The following is a 16,169-nucleotide window of genomic DNA, read 5'->3' as shown; positions in this document are numbered from 1 at the left end:
CTAGCTGTTCATGTCACATATGATCTATACAGTAATGATTTTAGCATGTTTCACAGGCAGCATGATACTTATTTAATTCATAAGAAAGAGTATAGTGATGATGTGACATTAAACTTCCTTTGGAAATAACTGCTACAGTTCATTTTTAATTGTCTCCCCCTTGTGTTTTCTGTTCTGGCATGTTTTAAATTTTCTAGAAAGTTAACTTTTTTTGGTTTCACTTCTGAATGATATATCTTGTAGGAAAGTTTGAAATAGTGAAACAAGGTGTGGGTGTGTTAATAAACACATTTACTAAATGACTACACTGCTGCAAAACTTGAAACTGTCTCAAAATTTACAGACACTGAAAAAAGTTGCTCACCAATGTGGCACCAGACAAAAGCACTACGCGGCAGAAATAACAACACTGAGTGAACTTGAAAACTCATCCCTGAGTATCACCAGCGCAACACAAGTAATTTTCGATGTGAGAAGTGGGGTTAATCATATGTGGCGGAACACACGGCATGTGAAACATCAATTTACACACCTGGCTGCATAGCAGACACAGAGACAGTGCATCGCGGGTTTGTCTCTAACTTCGGGATAAGCATTGCCAGGTGGCACATCCGTCACAATGCGAAGCAAACAGTGGTGGTGGTGATGATGATGATGATGACTATGACGATGATATGATGATGGTGATGATGATGATGATGCCGTGAGAAGCAGGTGAAGACTGAGAGCGAGGCAGGGTTTGCAGGAGCCTCGCTAGGGACCAAGCTGTTGTTCTGTGCTGGTAGTCAGTGACTGGTGTATATAGTTATTGGGCTTACAGTGGGGTGAATAGTTTTAGTTGGAAGTAAACACACAATGGAAGAAACCCACTGTCTTAGCATACAGCCACATTGAGCTAGGTACGTATAGAACTGCTAAGAAAGCTGTGCAGCAAAAGGCTTTCACACAATGCCCCCTCCCCTTCAATGTGTCAATGGTGAAGGCTGGAACCCGTGAAGGGACATGTTGTACCAGCAGTGATGATGTGGGCAGTGGCTTGGACACGGCGGTTGCCAGTTATGTGATGGAGGCGGACGCAGAGTGTGAGCTGGAAGGAGCAGCCGGCTGACGGAAGTGCCGGTCCACTGCATGAAAGCGAGTGGGAGCCATGGTACTAACAGTGAGTGTAAGCAATGAATAAGCTAGCAGTTCGAGAGGTGAGGGGTGCCGGGTCAGGTCGGCCTGAGCCTGTGTCCAGTGATGCAATCACAAGAGTGGGCATGTGCTGGGTTTGGTTGCCATTGCAGAGCTCTGGAGGAAAGGGCACAGCAGTGTTGCCTGCTGGCTGCGAGGAGGGGTTGATGCCTTGGTGGCCACGTTTGACAGCTGAAAGTGCACATGGCAGACACTGTGAGCGTTAATTGCCAACACCTCCAGCCTGAGGATGGGTGGTGGCAGCTCTGGTGTTGGGAGCTTGGAATGCAAGAAATAACACTGTTGTGGAAGCTGTGAAGGTTGCAATGTGATGTCAGAGCTGCACTGGGCTGTTGACAGGTACGGAGGTGACATCCCTGCCTCAGGTATTGGCTGCAGGATTGGTAGAGTGGCAGAGGCATGAGCATCCTGTGGGTCGGGGATGCTGAGCCTGTGCTGTTGACAACTGGTGGGTTGGAGGCTGGCACTGATGCAGCATGATGGTTTTCCTATGCTGTCCTCCATCATAGTTTGCTAGGCCAGAGTATTGGTGGCTTCGGTGACGGAGCTGCTTGGTGCTGCGTCTGCAGCAACTTCATCTGTGGTGACACCGTTTGAGCCACTGATGACCGTGGCGGTGGCAGCGGCCTGTGTCTGTGGGGCTTTGATGAGAATGGTAGTCGGGCTGGGTGTTGTGAGATTGGGCAGTGTATAGGCAGGTTTCAGCCTATCAATCAAAACGCTGGTAGGGGTGCCTGGAGGTGCAGGGTAAATGTCTTAGTGTCCCAATTTAGAACCTGGCTGGGATCGGAATTGAGTGGGTGGGCAGGACAGCAGTCTGCTTGTTGTCATGGCAGGCGAAGGGAGTCTTCAAGGTACAGTGTAGCCTTTCCAGCTTGCTGTTGGTGGTATGGTATCTCGCTGACAGGGCAAGTCAGTCCTACAGAGGTCTTCAGTGCATGAGAAATGGAAGATGTAAATTGGCATCCATAGTGACATGGCTTGGGCAGCTTAAACGGGGAATCCACTGAAGAGAAAGGTGGCAGCTACCATGGCGACAGTGACATCCGATATTGGCATTGACACAGGCTAGCGGGTGAATCTGTCCACGAAGATGTGGAGGTAGCAACAGCTGTCAGAGGCCAGTAGAGGACCAGTGATGTCCATGTGAACGTGGATGAAACAATGCCTGACATCTGGGAAAATGGCGGCGGGGTCACATACGTGAGAGCCGATGTTGGTGCGCTGACAGGTGAGGCGAGTGTGGGCCCACAATCTGCAACCTGGCCAAATCAAATGCTGCATCACCAGGGTAAGGAGGCACGCATGCCTTGGTGCACCGGGTCGTGCAACTGGTTGAATGTGGCTTTGTGGCAGTGAGCGGACAGGAATGGGTGCAGTGAGCGGACAGGAACGGGTGCAGTGAGCTGGTGGATATGTCACACAAGATACTTCTGTTTGAGCTTAGAGCTGATGTATGTTTAAGACATAGGTGGGGAAGTTTTGGGTTGTACTTCTGTGCACTGCTAAGTGCCTCATAATCGAGGGAGGAAACAATGGCACAGGTATGGCTGAGGCAGTCAGCAATGATGTTATCAATTTCAGCTATGTGACTTATGTCAGTAGAAAGTTCAGAGACAAATGACAGATGCCATACTGATGTGGCGAGCACTTGTCAAAGTCTCTGACTAGGGAAAATGTTATAGGCTAGTGGGCGGTGAAGACCGTGAAGTGACGGGCCTCTGCTGGTGGCTGAAAGTATTTGACTGTTTTGTAGATGGCAAGGAGCTGCCTGTTGTATTGCTGCAGCACCACTGAGTGGCAGAGAGCTTGCTGGGAAAAGGGTAGCGGTTGCCAGATGTTTTCTGCATGCTGCTGCAGGACAACGGCAGTGGCTCACTGGCTGGCGTCAACCAAGATGACAGGCAGGCAGTGGGGTGGGGTTGGGCAAGCAGGGTAACACCGTGGCAGACCATATGTGGCTCTGTTAGGCTTTGGAGGTGGTACAGGAATTGCGCTCGAGGCAAAGCAGGGGCCAGATGCCCTACCTTTTTGATGGTATGAATTGTATCGTGGGACAACACCAGAGTGCCTTGTAGCCGTCAGTGGGTATGGGCAGAGAGATGATGTCACGAACCTCCATCGCATATGTCAGCTAGTGCCGGCTGATCACCATAGCGAACTTGGTGGTAGCCTGGGTGGTGCTGCAGCTGGAAAAGATGGCGGCTTCTGAGGAAAACCACAGGTACATGTACCGCAGATTGAAGGGCAGCATGTGAGCCGCAGAACAGCCAGATGGAACGGTGGCGGCATAAGGGGGAGTGGCGGCAGCGGCATGTCGAGACCAGGAGGGATGGCAGCGGTGGTGGCAGAAGCAGGGGCCGGTGAGATTGTCTGGTGCCGGGGGTTGGGCTGCTGGTGATCATATCACTGTGAGTTACTTGCACAGGGTGGCATTTGCAGCATTCCAGTTCAATGAGGTGCACAATGAGCGCAGTGGTGAAGTCATGAGGTGCTGGAGCAGCAGCCGCATGTAGCAACACATCGGTTGGTCCTTTGGTGGAAGCTGTGGTTGCTGGGTCGCACAAGAGATGGCAGAACATATGCAAGAGAAACAGCTTGTGATTCGAAGCATGGTATTACCTGTAGCAAGAAAACAGAAGTTGCTGGTCAGTTGTACGTGTGCCAGAGCCAAAATGAGTGCTAGCAGTACAAGGCCACCAACAAAATGCCAAAATAGAACATCACTTTTGATCAACAGTGTAGGAATGTGTCCTCACCTAACTTACACATTTGAAATAGTGCAACAAGGCGTAGTGGGCGCTGCACAGGGAACAATATCCACGTGTGGTCAAGAAAAACATTTATTCAATGACTGCACTAGTACAATACGTGAAACTGTCTCAAAATTCACAAATGCTGAAAAGAATCACTCACCAATGTGGCAGCATTAGAGAAAGGTGCGGCGCGTTAGAAATAACAACACTGACACAGTTGCAAAGATTTGGTGTGAAACACCGATTTATATGGCCGACTGCACAGAGGTGGCGCCGCAGTGATGTGTCTCAAACTTAATGATAAGTGTGCCTGCAGTGAAAGACTGCCACAACCTCTAATATGAAACTTTTTTGTGTTGATGTTTGCCTTGCCACAACATTTGATAGTGTCAACTACAAACAGCAGTAAGCTTACTGCGAATGAAAATTAAAAGAATATTGAAGACGCTGATGAACAGAAGGTGCTGATTTGATAGATGAATATTAGTAAACCCCCCACAAATGATAAAACAGCTTCAATCACCTGATTACTTTACAGATGAATTAACATGTTAAATATTTGACATTAAGCATATAACTTAGAAAAAGTGAACTAGTTAGATATTATGTTTACAGTTAATTGGAAGTGACTACCTGCTCTGATTATCAAACACTGGACGAGTACAGCCTTGGTAATTTGCACTCTGTTTCAAGCAGAAGCTAATTTTTCATGCATCTCAGTGTTTATAACATCATATCTCCTAAATTGTGTTTTGTACTGTGATATAATTCTGTAGGTACATTCAGTGGCATGTGTGGATACTGTGTGCAAAATGTGTTGCAAATAGCACTAAAAGTAATCATTTAAAGTGTCATGCCTGTTGCTGAAGTTTTATTGCATGAACAGTGAAAATGTGGTAAGTGATAAACTATTTTTTGTTCATCATTTTGTGGAGGTATCAGCAAGAAAATGTTCCATAAAGGTTTAAAATTACGCGTAACTCTTCTTGGAAGTTGCTAAGCACGCTCATTCTCAAATACTGAATAAGTACAGCCTTCGTAATTTGCACACTGTGAGTTACACCGCCTCAAGACACACAGGGTGTCCATTATGAAAGTTCCAGTTTCAAAATGCTGTAGAAAGGGAACCACTGCTCAGAATGATGTCAAATTTGAATAGCATATTATTGACACAGAGGGTGGGGTTGGGGATGGGGCAGAGGAGGTGTGTGTGGGAGGTGGGACGTCATGGAACAAAAAAATTTAATGAAACTTTTACCAAAAGATGGTGCTGTGCCTTAATGTAAATAGCACATTGCACCATCTGTACTGTTCAGTGTGCATGACTGCTGAAGTTTGGCAGTCAACAGTTGTGGCAGCATTAGTTAGGTAAGTCCATCCACCACAATGAGATCCCACAAAGTGCTACATCAGATGGGAAAAATCTGATTTTAATTGTCCTCAGGCCCAAAACTGCATGAAAAGCAAGTGACATCAGTTTTTAATTGTCCTGGTGCCTAAAATCACTTTAAAAAATCAAAACAATGTTGGTTTCTAGTTGTCATCAGACTAGTGCAAAACATTTTCAATATACTGTCCACCATTTTCTGCTAAAAGTTGAAATCAAGAAACATGTTCCGCAACAGATCGGAGTGTCTTGCTTGCCTTTAATTCAGCTACATTCATAACTGGAGCACTGAACACAACATCTTTCAAATAATCCCACAGCTGGAAGTCACACGGATTAAGCTCAGGTGATCCGAACAGCCAGGCTGTAAGGTAATGACAGAGCTGATAATTCTAGCATTTCTGAAATGCCTCTGAAGCAGCCATTACACTGGCTGTGTGCGGAGGAGCACCATCTTGCACAAAAATGATCATGCCCACACATCCATGTTGTTGAATGGTTGGAATGATGTTGGTGCGCAAAAGACACTCGTAGCGTGTACCAGTGATGGTGCAGGTAACAGGACCCGCAGGACTCATCTCTTCGAAAAAATACAGCACTATGATAAGTGATGCCGTCAACCTGCGCCACACAGTTACCTTTGTAGAATGAAGTGGTACTGGTTGATGTGTGTGTGTGGATTTTCTGTTGTCCATATTCTGCAATTCTGCGTATCAACATGTCCTTAGAGATGGAAATAGGCTTCGTCTGTCCACAGAATGTTCCATGCCATTCACTGTCCACTTCTATGTGACCAAGAAATTCCAGAGTGATCATTTGTCTTGCTGGCAGGTCAGCAGGAAGCAGTTACTAAAGATGGGTGGTTTTGTATGGATAGTAATGCAGAATGCTTCGTTGGATTTTATGCACCATGCTCGCAGGCATGTCCAAAGTTCAGGCAATTCCACCTGCACTGCATGTCTGCATACCACCACTCAACCCCTCCTGCAGTGCTGTGGCCAACTCATTGCTGACATTGGATCAAATACTATCCTCCCTCTGTCACACTGCACTTCAAAAGAACCTGTCTTTCCAAATTTTGTAATTACCTAGACAATTAGCAGATGGATCAGTGCCTTTTTCCATACCCTTGAGTGTGTGGAACTTCTGCAGGGCTACTGGTGCACAGTCCCCATTCATGTAAAAGAGCTGTATCGGCAGTGCATGATCTTTCAAGGAGACAGTCATGATGGGCATCTTGGATGGAAACTGAGGAACAGACTTGTGCCGCACATTTGTTGGTATGCATATTCTGGCACTTTCAGTGCCGTATGTGGTCAAATCTTCATTTTTTTCCTTTTTTTCCCCATGATGTTTCCTCCTGCGTTAAAAATATGCTGTTCAAATTTGACATCATTTTGAACAGTGGTTCTCTTTCTATAGCATTTTTTAACTGGGTCTTTAATTATTGACTCTTTGTATATACAGTTTCTAACTGTGATACTGGTGCTGCTGTGTTATACCTTTAACATAAATGTATACCTCTTAATGAGCTGATTATGACAGCATTTTAAATATTTTAATTTTGTCAGTAATTATATGAAATATTGAAAATAAAATTTTTCTTTGTTAGATAGGCAACCTGCAACTGGGACCATGTGCCATGAACCGAGTTAGCCAATCAATAATATATATCTGGTACCAAGCAGTACCCCTTGATGTAGATAATGCTTTCTGTTTCCCTCTTTCTATTCCATGCCAACAATCACAGGCATCAGTCACATCCCTTCCTGTTGTACAGTGTTCGTGTTTAAGGAATTTGTGACAAATTTCAACAGCATAAATCAGTTCAGTGGCAGTGGACAAGCAATTTGCTGCAGACAAGATTTTGCACTACAGTCGAAAATATTGTATACAAAGTTTGTTATAAACAAAATGAGAGTGATGGTAAAAGTGTGTGTATATACTAAATGTGGTCAATTACTGGTGGTAGCTTGGAAAGTAGGATCCATTTCAGCCCAGACCAAGGACGAGAATACTGAAGGTGGAAAAGCAGTTGCATACATACTTATGTGCCACAAATAAAAGTTCCATATATTCTACAGTTTTGCTGTGATGATACCAATGAGTTAGAACTTTAAATTGGTCTTTTTATTTATCAAATTGTGGCATGTGGTACTGTATTGTGGCAAGTGTTGCAATATCGACATATGCACTTTGTGATCAAAAGTATCCGGATACCTGGCTGAAAATGACTTACAAGTTCGTGGCACCCTCTATTGGTAATGCTGGAATTCAATATGGTGTTGGCCCACCCTTAGTCTTGATGACAGCTTCCACTCTTGCAGGCGTACATTCAATCAGATGCTGGAAGATTTCTTGGGGAATGGTACCCATTTTTGACGAAGTGCTGCACTGAGAAGAGGTATCGATGTCAGTCAATGAGGCCTGGTGTGAAGTAGGCATTCCGAAACATCCCAAAGGTATTCTATAGGAGTCATGTCAGAACTCTGTTCAGGTCAGTCCATTACAGGGCTGTTATTGTCATGTAAACACTCTGCCACAGGCCGTGCATTATGAACAGGTGCTTGATCGTGTTGGAAGATGCAGTCACCATCCCCAAATTACTCTTCGACAGTTGGAAGCAAGAAGGCACTTAAAACATCAATGTAGGCCTGTGCTGTGATAGTGCCACTCAAAACAACAAGGGGTGCAAGCCCCCTCCATGAAAAACACAACCACACCATAACACCACCCCCTCCGAATTTTACTGTTGGCACTACATGTGCTGATAGATGATGTTCACCGGGCATTCGCCATATCCACACCCTGCCGTCAGATTGTCACATTGTGTACGTGATTTGCCACTCACAAAACGTCATTCCACTGTTTAATTGTCCAATGTTTACTCTCCTTACACCAAGCAAGGCATCGTTTGGCATTTACCGGCGTGATGTGTGGCTTATGAGCAACTGCTTGACTACGAATTCCAAGTTTTCTGACCTCCGCCTAACTGTCATAGTACTTGCAGTGGATCCTGACGCAGTTTGGAATGCCTGTGTGATGGTCTGAATAGATGTCTGCCTATTACACATTATGACCCCTTTCAAATGTTGGCGGTCTCTGTCAGTCAACAGATGAGATCGCCCTGTATGCTTTTGTGCTGTATGTGTTCCTTCATGTTTCCACTTCACTATCACATTGGAAACAGTGGGCCTAGGGATGTTTAGGAGTGTGGAAATGACACAAGTGACAACCAATCACCTGACCACTTCCGAAGTCCGCGAGTTTTGGGGGTGTCCGGATACTTTTGATAACATAGTGTATTTGGTTTTTCTTTCTCATTAATCTGTAACTACATTTCTGTTCTCCGATAAGGTATACGTTGGACCTGTAGCAGACATGGTGTGGGCAATTGATGTCAGGAGGAAAGTATACATTAGAAAAGACATACTACCAGATTTTCCTCTTGGCAGTGGTTGGGTGCTGGTCTCTGGAATTGATGCTGTTGCACTGAGTATCAGGTAGCATATCACTTCTACATGATTTTAAAATATTTTGCATAGTATTAAATGTTTAATATATAATAATCTTGAATCAGGTTTTATACATTTGTCCGTTGTCTATTTGTGTACTCCTGTCTTGTTTGCTGTTCCATTGTGGTGCATCATGTGAACTGATATTACTTTGCTCATAATAAATGTTACCTAATTAAAATCAATAAATATGACTTTATAACTTTTTTTGCATATCTCTGGTAATTCAGTGTCTCAATCATTTCCTAAACGGAAAATTATTTAAAAAACAGCCTTGATCGCAGATGATGTTAACTTCTGACCAGTTTTGGCCTTTTAATGACAAACCATCATTGGAGTTTGCATCATCTAGATGGCAGTGATGGTGCCATTCATCCAGTTGGTGCAAAGTCTGATGATGGCCCGTAATAAAAAGGCCAAAATCGGCCAGAGATAACATCGACAGCGATCAAGACTGTTTTTTTAAATAATTTTATGACAATAAATATCAGTCTTCTCCAACAATGTTATATAAAATTATGACTTCCTAAATGTTATATTGTTTCTAAACATTAGTTAGAAACTCTGTACGGGCAGTTCAGAAGAAGCAGCACAACAACAGTAACACAAGCATTAAATTAATTTGATGCTACTCCAGCTTCTCCTGAGGAAATTAGGAAAATAATTAGATCGCTTGAAAGCTAACATCCAGAATAGTATTTTTTTATAATGTCTAGGATATATATCCAAAATATGATGGAATATTCTCTCTACTGAGAAAACTTCAAGAAGTACAACATTGTCTTTGTTTATGATCAACATTTTGATGACAAATGCATAAGAAAGTTAGATTACATCTCATACTTCCAGTCATTAATATTATGTGAAGTAATATTTTGAGGGAATTCTGTATTGAAACACAAAGTAGTCATTGTACAGCAATATGCTATAAGTATAATATTAGATGTACATCCTTGAACTATTGTTTAAAAAACCAAATATACTAATTACAGCTATATGGTACATGAAGTTTGTTGCTAAGAATGTCTTATAATTTGAAAATAGTATTAGTAATCATAAAAACAAAACAAAAAATAGCTTTTGTTATTCACAACTTTGTCTTATTTTATCATTTTACATATGTAACAAAGGTGCTAACAGCTTTCAAAAAATTGAAATGATTTTAGCTTCATAATTTTTTCTACGCTGTAATAGAATTACTGAATAGATAACATGAGTTTTGTTGGGCTACTTAATTAGATTAAGATCAGCGTGAAAACAAATCATATGAATAATCAGCATGTAGCCATATTTTCACCGAAAAAATGTATCATATGCATGTAGCAATTGACACATGATCTGTTATTATGAGATCCGCAAATGTGATCTGCATCTGTTTTTCAGTAATGCTATGCAAGCCACTTAACAATGCATGGTTGAGTATCATTTGTAGCAGTATTAGGCACTCCCTGTCTTAATCACTTATGGTCCGAAGGGAGAATGACTGTTTACATACATTAGTTTTTGAGACCTCACCTCTCTTATCTTATTCTCATGTCCCCTGCTGGAGATACATGGTGGAGGCAGTGGAATTATTGCACATTGTTTCTTGGTACTCACATATTTTGTGTGAAACACATTGCCTTATTTATTAAGATTGCCATTAAAGTTCCATGAGTGTCTCAATTACATTTTAAACAATGGAAACTCCAGCTAGGAATATCAACAGTGTTGGAAAAGGTAGATTGCTACTTACCGTAAAGATGACACATTAAGTTGCATAGACAGGCACAATTAAAAGACACTTACACATAAGCTTTTGGCCCCAGCCTTCATCAGAAAAAGAGAAAAACATACCATTCATTCACACAAGCAAGCACACCTTATGCACACATGACCCCCAAGTCCTGTAACTTGGGCCAGAAAGCTATTGGCTCTGCAAGAAAGCCAAGACTGCAAATATCTCAAGTGAAGGGAATATTCTGCATAGGAACTGAGCTATGAGAAATGTCAGCAAGAAGAGTGCTGTGAATGCTACGGTTGTTGACAAGTGGATGAAAGTGAAAACCACTTTGTCAGTGGAAAAAATCATTGCATTTGTCTTTTGTAATTCCCAGGGCATGGTATTTATAGACTGCCGACCAAAGGGTAAAATGATCATAGGTACATATTATGCTTCATTGCTGGATCAGTTCCACAAAACACTTGGATAAGATGTGAACCTATTTGGTGAAGAGAAAGGTTCTCTGTCGCCAGGACTACTATGGACTCAACTATACATCTGTCATTGCCATAGCAAAATTTGTGGAATTATGATACAGCCTGCTACTGGTGGAAGAAATTAATGTTGAGTAAAGGTGTTATAGCAGAAACAAATTCATATTTTGCAGAACTTGAAAAATTGTGTTTTAGAGGAGTTAAAAAAATTGGAGGAATAGAAAATAGTGCCATTTTGTTTAAAAAAATCACCTATGTATTCAATCCCTGTGGTACTCACAAAAAAATTAATGAAATTACTTGTATGTAAATATGTTTTGTAGGATCATATCTTGGTGAAATGAAATAATTGTATGGCGTTTATTGGCCGGGATGTCCCTTGAAGGGTTATCTTGGTTATCAGCTGACTACCGTATTTACTCGAATCTAAGCCGCACTTTTTTTCCGGTTTCTGTAATCCAAAAAACCGCCTGCGGCTTAGAATTGAGTGCAAAGTAAGCGGAAGTTCTGAAAAATGTTGGTAGGTGCCGCCACAACTAACTTCTGCCATCGAATATATGTAGCGCTACAACAGGCATGTCTTGCAGGCACAAAGATAAATACTGGCGCCAAAACCTCTTCGTCAGTAAATAAATTTAAAAAAAAGAAAGTGGAAAACGAGCTTTTTTCTCCGCCCCTAGTTTCGACCACTGCACTTTCATACATTATCCAACGAAGTAAATAGAATTTCGTATTGTTCATCTTCTAGCAGCATTTCAATGTACTACGAAAATCCGACTGGCAAGACTGGAGTGTTTGTCAATATGGGAAACCTTACGTCCTGAATTTTTTCCTACCTATGAGAAGAGATGGTTGCTCCTAGGAACTTTTGTGAATCGTGAATCACATGCAGTATTCTCTTCACCATAAGGATAATACGAATATAAACATTTTGCCATGTATTCTTTCGTGCTTGCTGCTGTCTCATTTAAATCCTGTCTGCCTAATAAACTACGAAACTAGAGCGAGAGCACAGCAAACGCGGAAGAATACACAAATCATGTCATGTTTATATTCGTATTATTCTTATGCCTAATAGTGATACTGTCAGAAATGAAGCACGGCAATTGACTAGATTTTTAAATCTAAGATGACTAATTTCTGTGCAGAATATAATGTACTAAAGAGGCGTCTGCAAAGATTTTCAAACGAAGAAAAATGTTCGCTAAACTCTCGTTCAGAACATCTTCCATCATATGCAGTCTATTATTTGGTTCTTGTTGATCATTATCAAAGAAAGCAGCAGTCCAAGTAACCGCGCACAAGAGCAAGCCATTATCAGAATGCGACAAACAATGCATGACACAGTACAGTAATGCATTTTCAGCTTAGAGTGACGTAAACACATAACGGCACTTATCAGATCAAAGAAAAATAAGCAATCAATTCAAACCAGACGAAGCACGTGAAAAAGGAAGGGTACCCGTATAAATACGGACGGAGCGCCTGACACATAGCAATGGCTTCCTGGTGAAGCTTAACTGCTAAGCTTACGACTCGAACCAAACTACTGTAGCTGTATCGTCATTCGTTCGACCTCAATTGTGTCTCGTATCATAATGGACCAACTTAGTTTCGATTTGGAGGTGCGGCCTAAAACTTTTATCTCCCCTTGAATTTCGAGTCTCAAATTTCAGGTGCGGCTTAGAATCGGGAAAATTTTTTTCCTTGATTTCGAGTCTCATTTTTCAGGTGCGGCTTAGATTCGAGTGCGGCTTAGATTCGAGTAAATACGGTATTTGGAACTGTTATACGGCTTTCAACTATTATGCAGCTTTCCAAAATGTTGAAAGTTAAACCCTACCTGTTTACTAGCATTTTCTATCTCCAAAATAATTTGTGTGAAAAAAGCTGTATTTCCCATGAACCCTCATTGACTCACCGAAAGAAACTTATTTACTACAAGGAACATCATAATGTTCATCCATGGAATGCAGTATGCTCAAGTTTAACTATCATCTTCAGATCTGAAGGTGGTAGTTGCTACCGAAACTGGTTACCACTTTGGGGGAGGGGGAAGTTAAATGTGGTTAAGAAAATATACAGAAAATTTTGAAAAGTTTTTAAATTTTTTTAATTTTATGTATGATTATCTGCTTATAACTGCTTTCTCCTATTCTGACAATGTCAGATGTTTTTGCTAATAAATACAGAATCACTGTGTGGCAAACATAATTTGTGTTTGTTTGTGACTATGTTCTGGCAATTAATATATTACTCAGTAGCACTGTGCCTTAACTGTAACATAAATCAACATCTTAGTCTTATGTGTACTTGGTGAAGTTTGTTTTATGGGCATTAGCCCATGGTGTGAGGCCTATTTCTGTCCATTACATGTCACAGGGCTGTCACAAGTTCTGGATATAAGGGGATATCAGGGACTTTCAAACATATTAGGGAAATCAGGGAAATGTGAAAAAAACACTGGAAAAATCTCATTTTCGTTTCAGTAGCTGGAATGGTGTGTTTACCGAGATATCATGTATCGTTGCTGGCTGGGTGCAGCTGAGAATGTGCGCTTCTTCCCTACTCCCTCTTTCTTACTGCTTCTCCCCTTCTACCACTCCCCTCAGCTTACAGTCAGTGCTGCAACCACTTCTCACTGCTAGCCTAACACCTGCCGATGAGAGGCAGGAAGATGTGAAGATTGGTTTGTTTGGATCTGATTCTTTGAGATTGTTGACGCAGTTGCCGGAGACGGCAGTTATGTGTGCACAAGTTTTGTGTGTGTGTGTGTGTGTGTGTGTGTGTGTGTGTGTGTGTGTGTGTGTGTGTGTGTGTGTGTGCGCGCGCTCTCTCTCTCGCTTACTGACAAAATCTGAACTGGCTGAAAGTTTAGTTGTGAGAGTGTTATTGTCTTTTCTATATGCCTGTCTGCAGCTCAGTGATCAAATTTACAGTGAGTTGCTACCTATCCTGATTAGTACTGATTCTCAGAGTATTTGCACAAGTTATATGTTGCATGGATATATCACTGCTGAAATTGCTGTCTGTGACTAGTAAACTGCTGGCCACATGAGTGGATTCCCATGATGGGCCAAAACCACAGGCCATTTCTGCGGGTATCTCTAACGGATTGGTTCTGCCGATCTGAAGCCCATTGTTTACCACTAATATGCAGGCCCTGCCCACCAGATCTAGCCTCACCAATCTGCCTGCAGGCCAGGTCTGTTTGTATGTGACATAATGTGGCAGATTTTCATGGTTTATCCATAGACCCAGGATTGGGGTGCTCCTCGGCAGGCCAGAGGCCACAGATGTTGGATTTTAGGAATTGCAACTGTCTCACCGCAAGTACATTATACAGTGCAGCATTTTATAGACATGTTATTTACTGTAGTACATTTTGACACTTTGAAAGTAGTTTATATATTAGAAGAAAATTATGGCAGTCACTGGCGGTTTGTACACTATGTACTCATATATTTCTCAAAAAGAAAAGTCACACTACACCTGTAAAATAATAGACATAACACAGTGGGTAATAACCGACAATAATGAAAATAGTAGAACCAATATTTTGTTGGCAGTCACCTATAGTGCTGGTTTACACAACTCTTCCCTGCCTTATACACTTCTTTCAAGAGGCCTACTTTTTCTGAGGTTATTTCCGAAATCAGTGAAGATATTTTAAATCTGTCTTGTGACACCAAGGAAATGTGTACTTTTGTCACCAGATGTGTTTCGTTTTATTGAAATAAAATAACAACAGCGGTCTTAATGAAACACATATACCATTTGGCTTGCTTTCTCCATCTAAAAACAGTTCATTATAAAAGATGTTGGTGTTAATAGTTAGGATTTTTGCTCACGGGGGGAGAAATACAGAAGTCCTCAAATTTTTTCCTCAACTTATGTCGTTACTTACCCTTGAGATCTCAAAATTTGTCAAGGAAAAATGCTAAAACTTGTCTGAAATCAGGGAAATATCAGGGAATTTCACTTGGGGAGGCGTGTGGCAACCCTGGTTTCATCTTGTGGTGCTGGAAACATCATCAGAAGTTATAGACCCTGATAAAAGTTCCTAACTTAGAACATGCTCAGTATTAGGAGACTAAATGTTAGACACAGAAATACACCTTGGACCAAGGGCTAACGCCCACAAAACAAAATTCACCAATGTAAACATCTTTGTCTTCTGTAAGACACCAGTGTGTAGTCAAAATCTCATATATAGAATAAAAAGAGTTGCCAATAAGAAATTATTTCAGTTTAGATCGAAACTCTCATCATTTACCCAAGAGTCTGGCAGAGAGCAAAGCAAAGACTTTTATGGCCAAATGTTGGATACCTGTCTGGCCTTATAGACAGCTTTAATGATGAGCACTTGCATTCATTATGTCTTCTAACATTGTAGCTGTGGAAATTATAATTGTTTTGAAGATGCATGGGACGCCTCATTCATTGAAGGAATGTCTGTGGTGGAATATAAGTAATGGCGGGAGTAAAGGCAACTACTCACTACAGTACCTAGGGTCACTTGGCACACACATACACCTATGTGGCTACATTGGCAAAGCTCACACTACATTCCATCTGCACTGCAGCTCGATTTGGATGCAGCATTGTGTGGAGTGGAGTGACAGAGTGGAGAAATGAGGAGGGAGCAGGAGGGAGGGTTGGGAAAGGGTGGCAGATGGCTGGGATGAAGTTGCAACAGGCTCCATAGGATAGGAATGTGGCAGAGGTGTTCTTGTTCTGGCCACAGTGGAAAATGACATGGAAACCTGGAAAGGAGGGGAGTATAAAACAGAGAAAGGGGGTCTCTATGTGAGGTTGTGAGTGCAGGTTAAATGAAATTAGGGTCCTCTGGCAGTGGTGGGGATGGGTGCAGGGCAAAGGCTAACAGAGATCAGGGATTACAGGGTTGAAGAATGTGTCACAAAGATCAGTTTCCCTCTATTTAATTTAGGGAAGCTGGTGTCAAGGCGAAAGACAGATGGCAAGGGATGTGATCAGCCAGTGAAACAAAGCATGTTGTGCTCAGAAGTGTGTTCTGCCATTGGTTGGTGAACTTTGATCTTGCATGAACTTTGGTAGTTGTCATTCATTCAGGTGGACAGTTGGATGATAGTCATGCTC

General features: G+C 42.1%; 1 protein-coding gene across 1 annotated transcript in view; it reads left to right on the top strand.

Annotated features, from left to right (window-relative positions):
* Positions 1–16,169, top strand: part of LOC124589813 — a 207,009-nt gene that overhangs the window by 157,149 nt on the left and 33,691 nt on the right. The window contains 1 exon segment of the mRNA XM_047131602.1: positions 8,695–8,840. Within this exon segment, the coding sequence (XP_046987558.1) occupies positions 8,695–8,840 (146 nt within the window).

This window comes from Schistocerca americana, chromosome 2 (genome assembly GCF_021461395.2).
Source record: "Schistocerca americana isolate TAMUIC-IGC-003095 chromosome 2, iqSchAmer2.1, whole genome shotgun sequence".
NCBI classification, from domain to species: Eukaryota; Metazoa; Arthropoda; class Insecta; order Orthoptera; family Acrididae; genus Schistocerca; species Schistocerca americana.
Note: the sequence above shows the minus strand (reverse complement) of the source record. Positions and strands in the feature narration are given on the sequence as shown.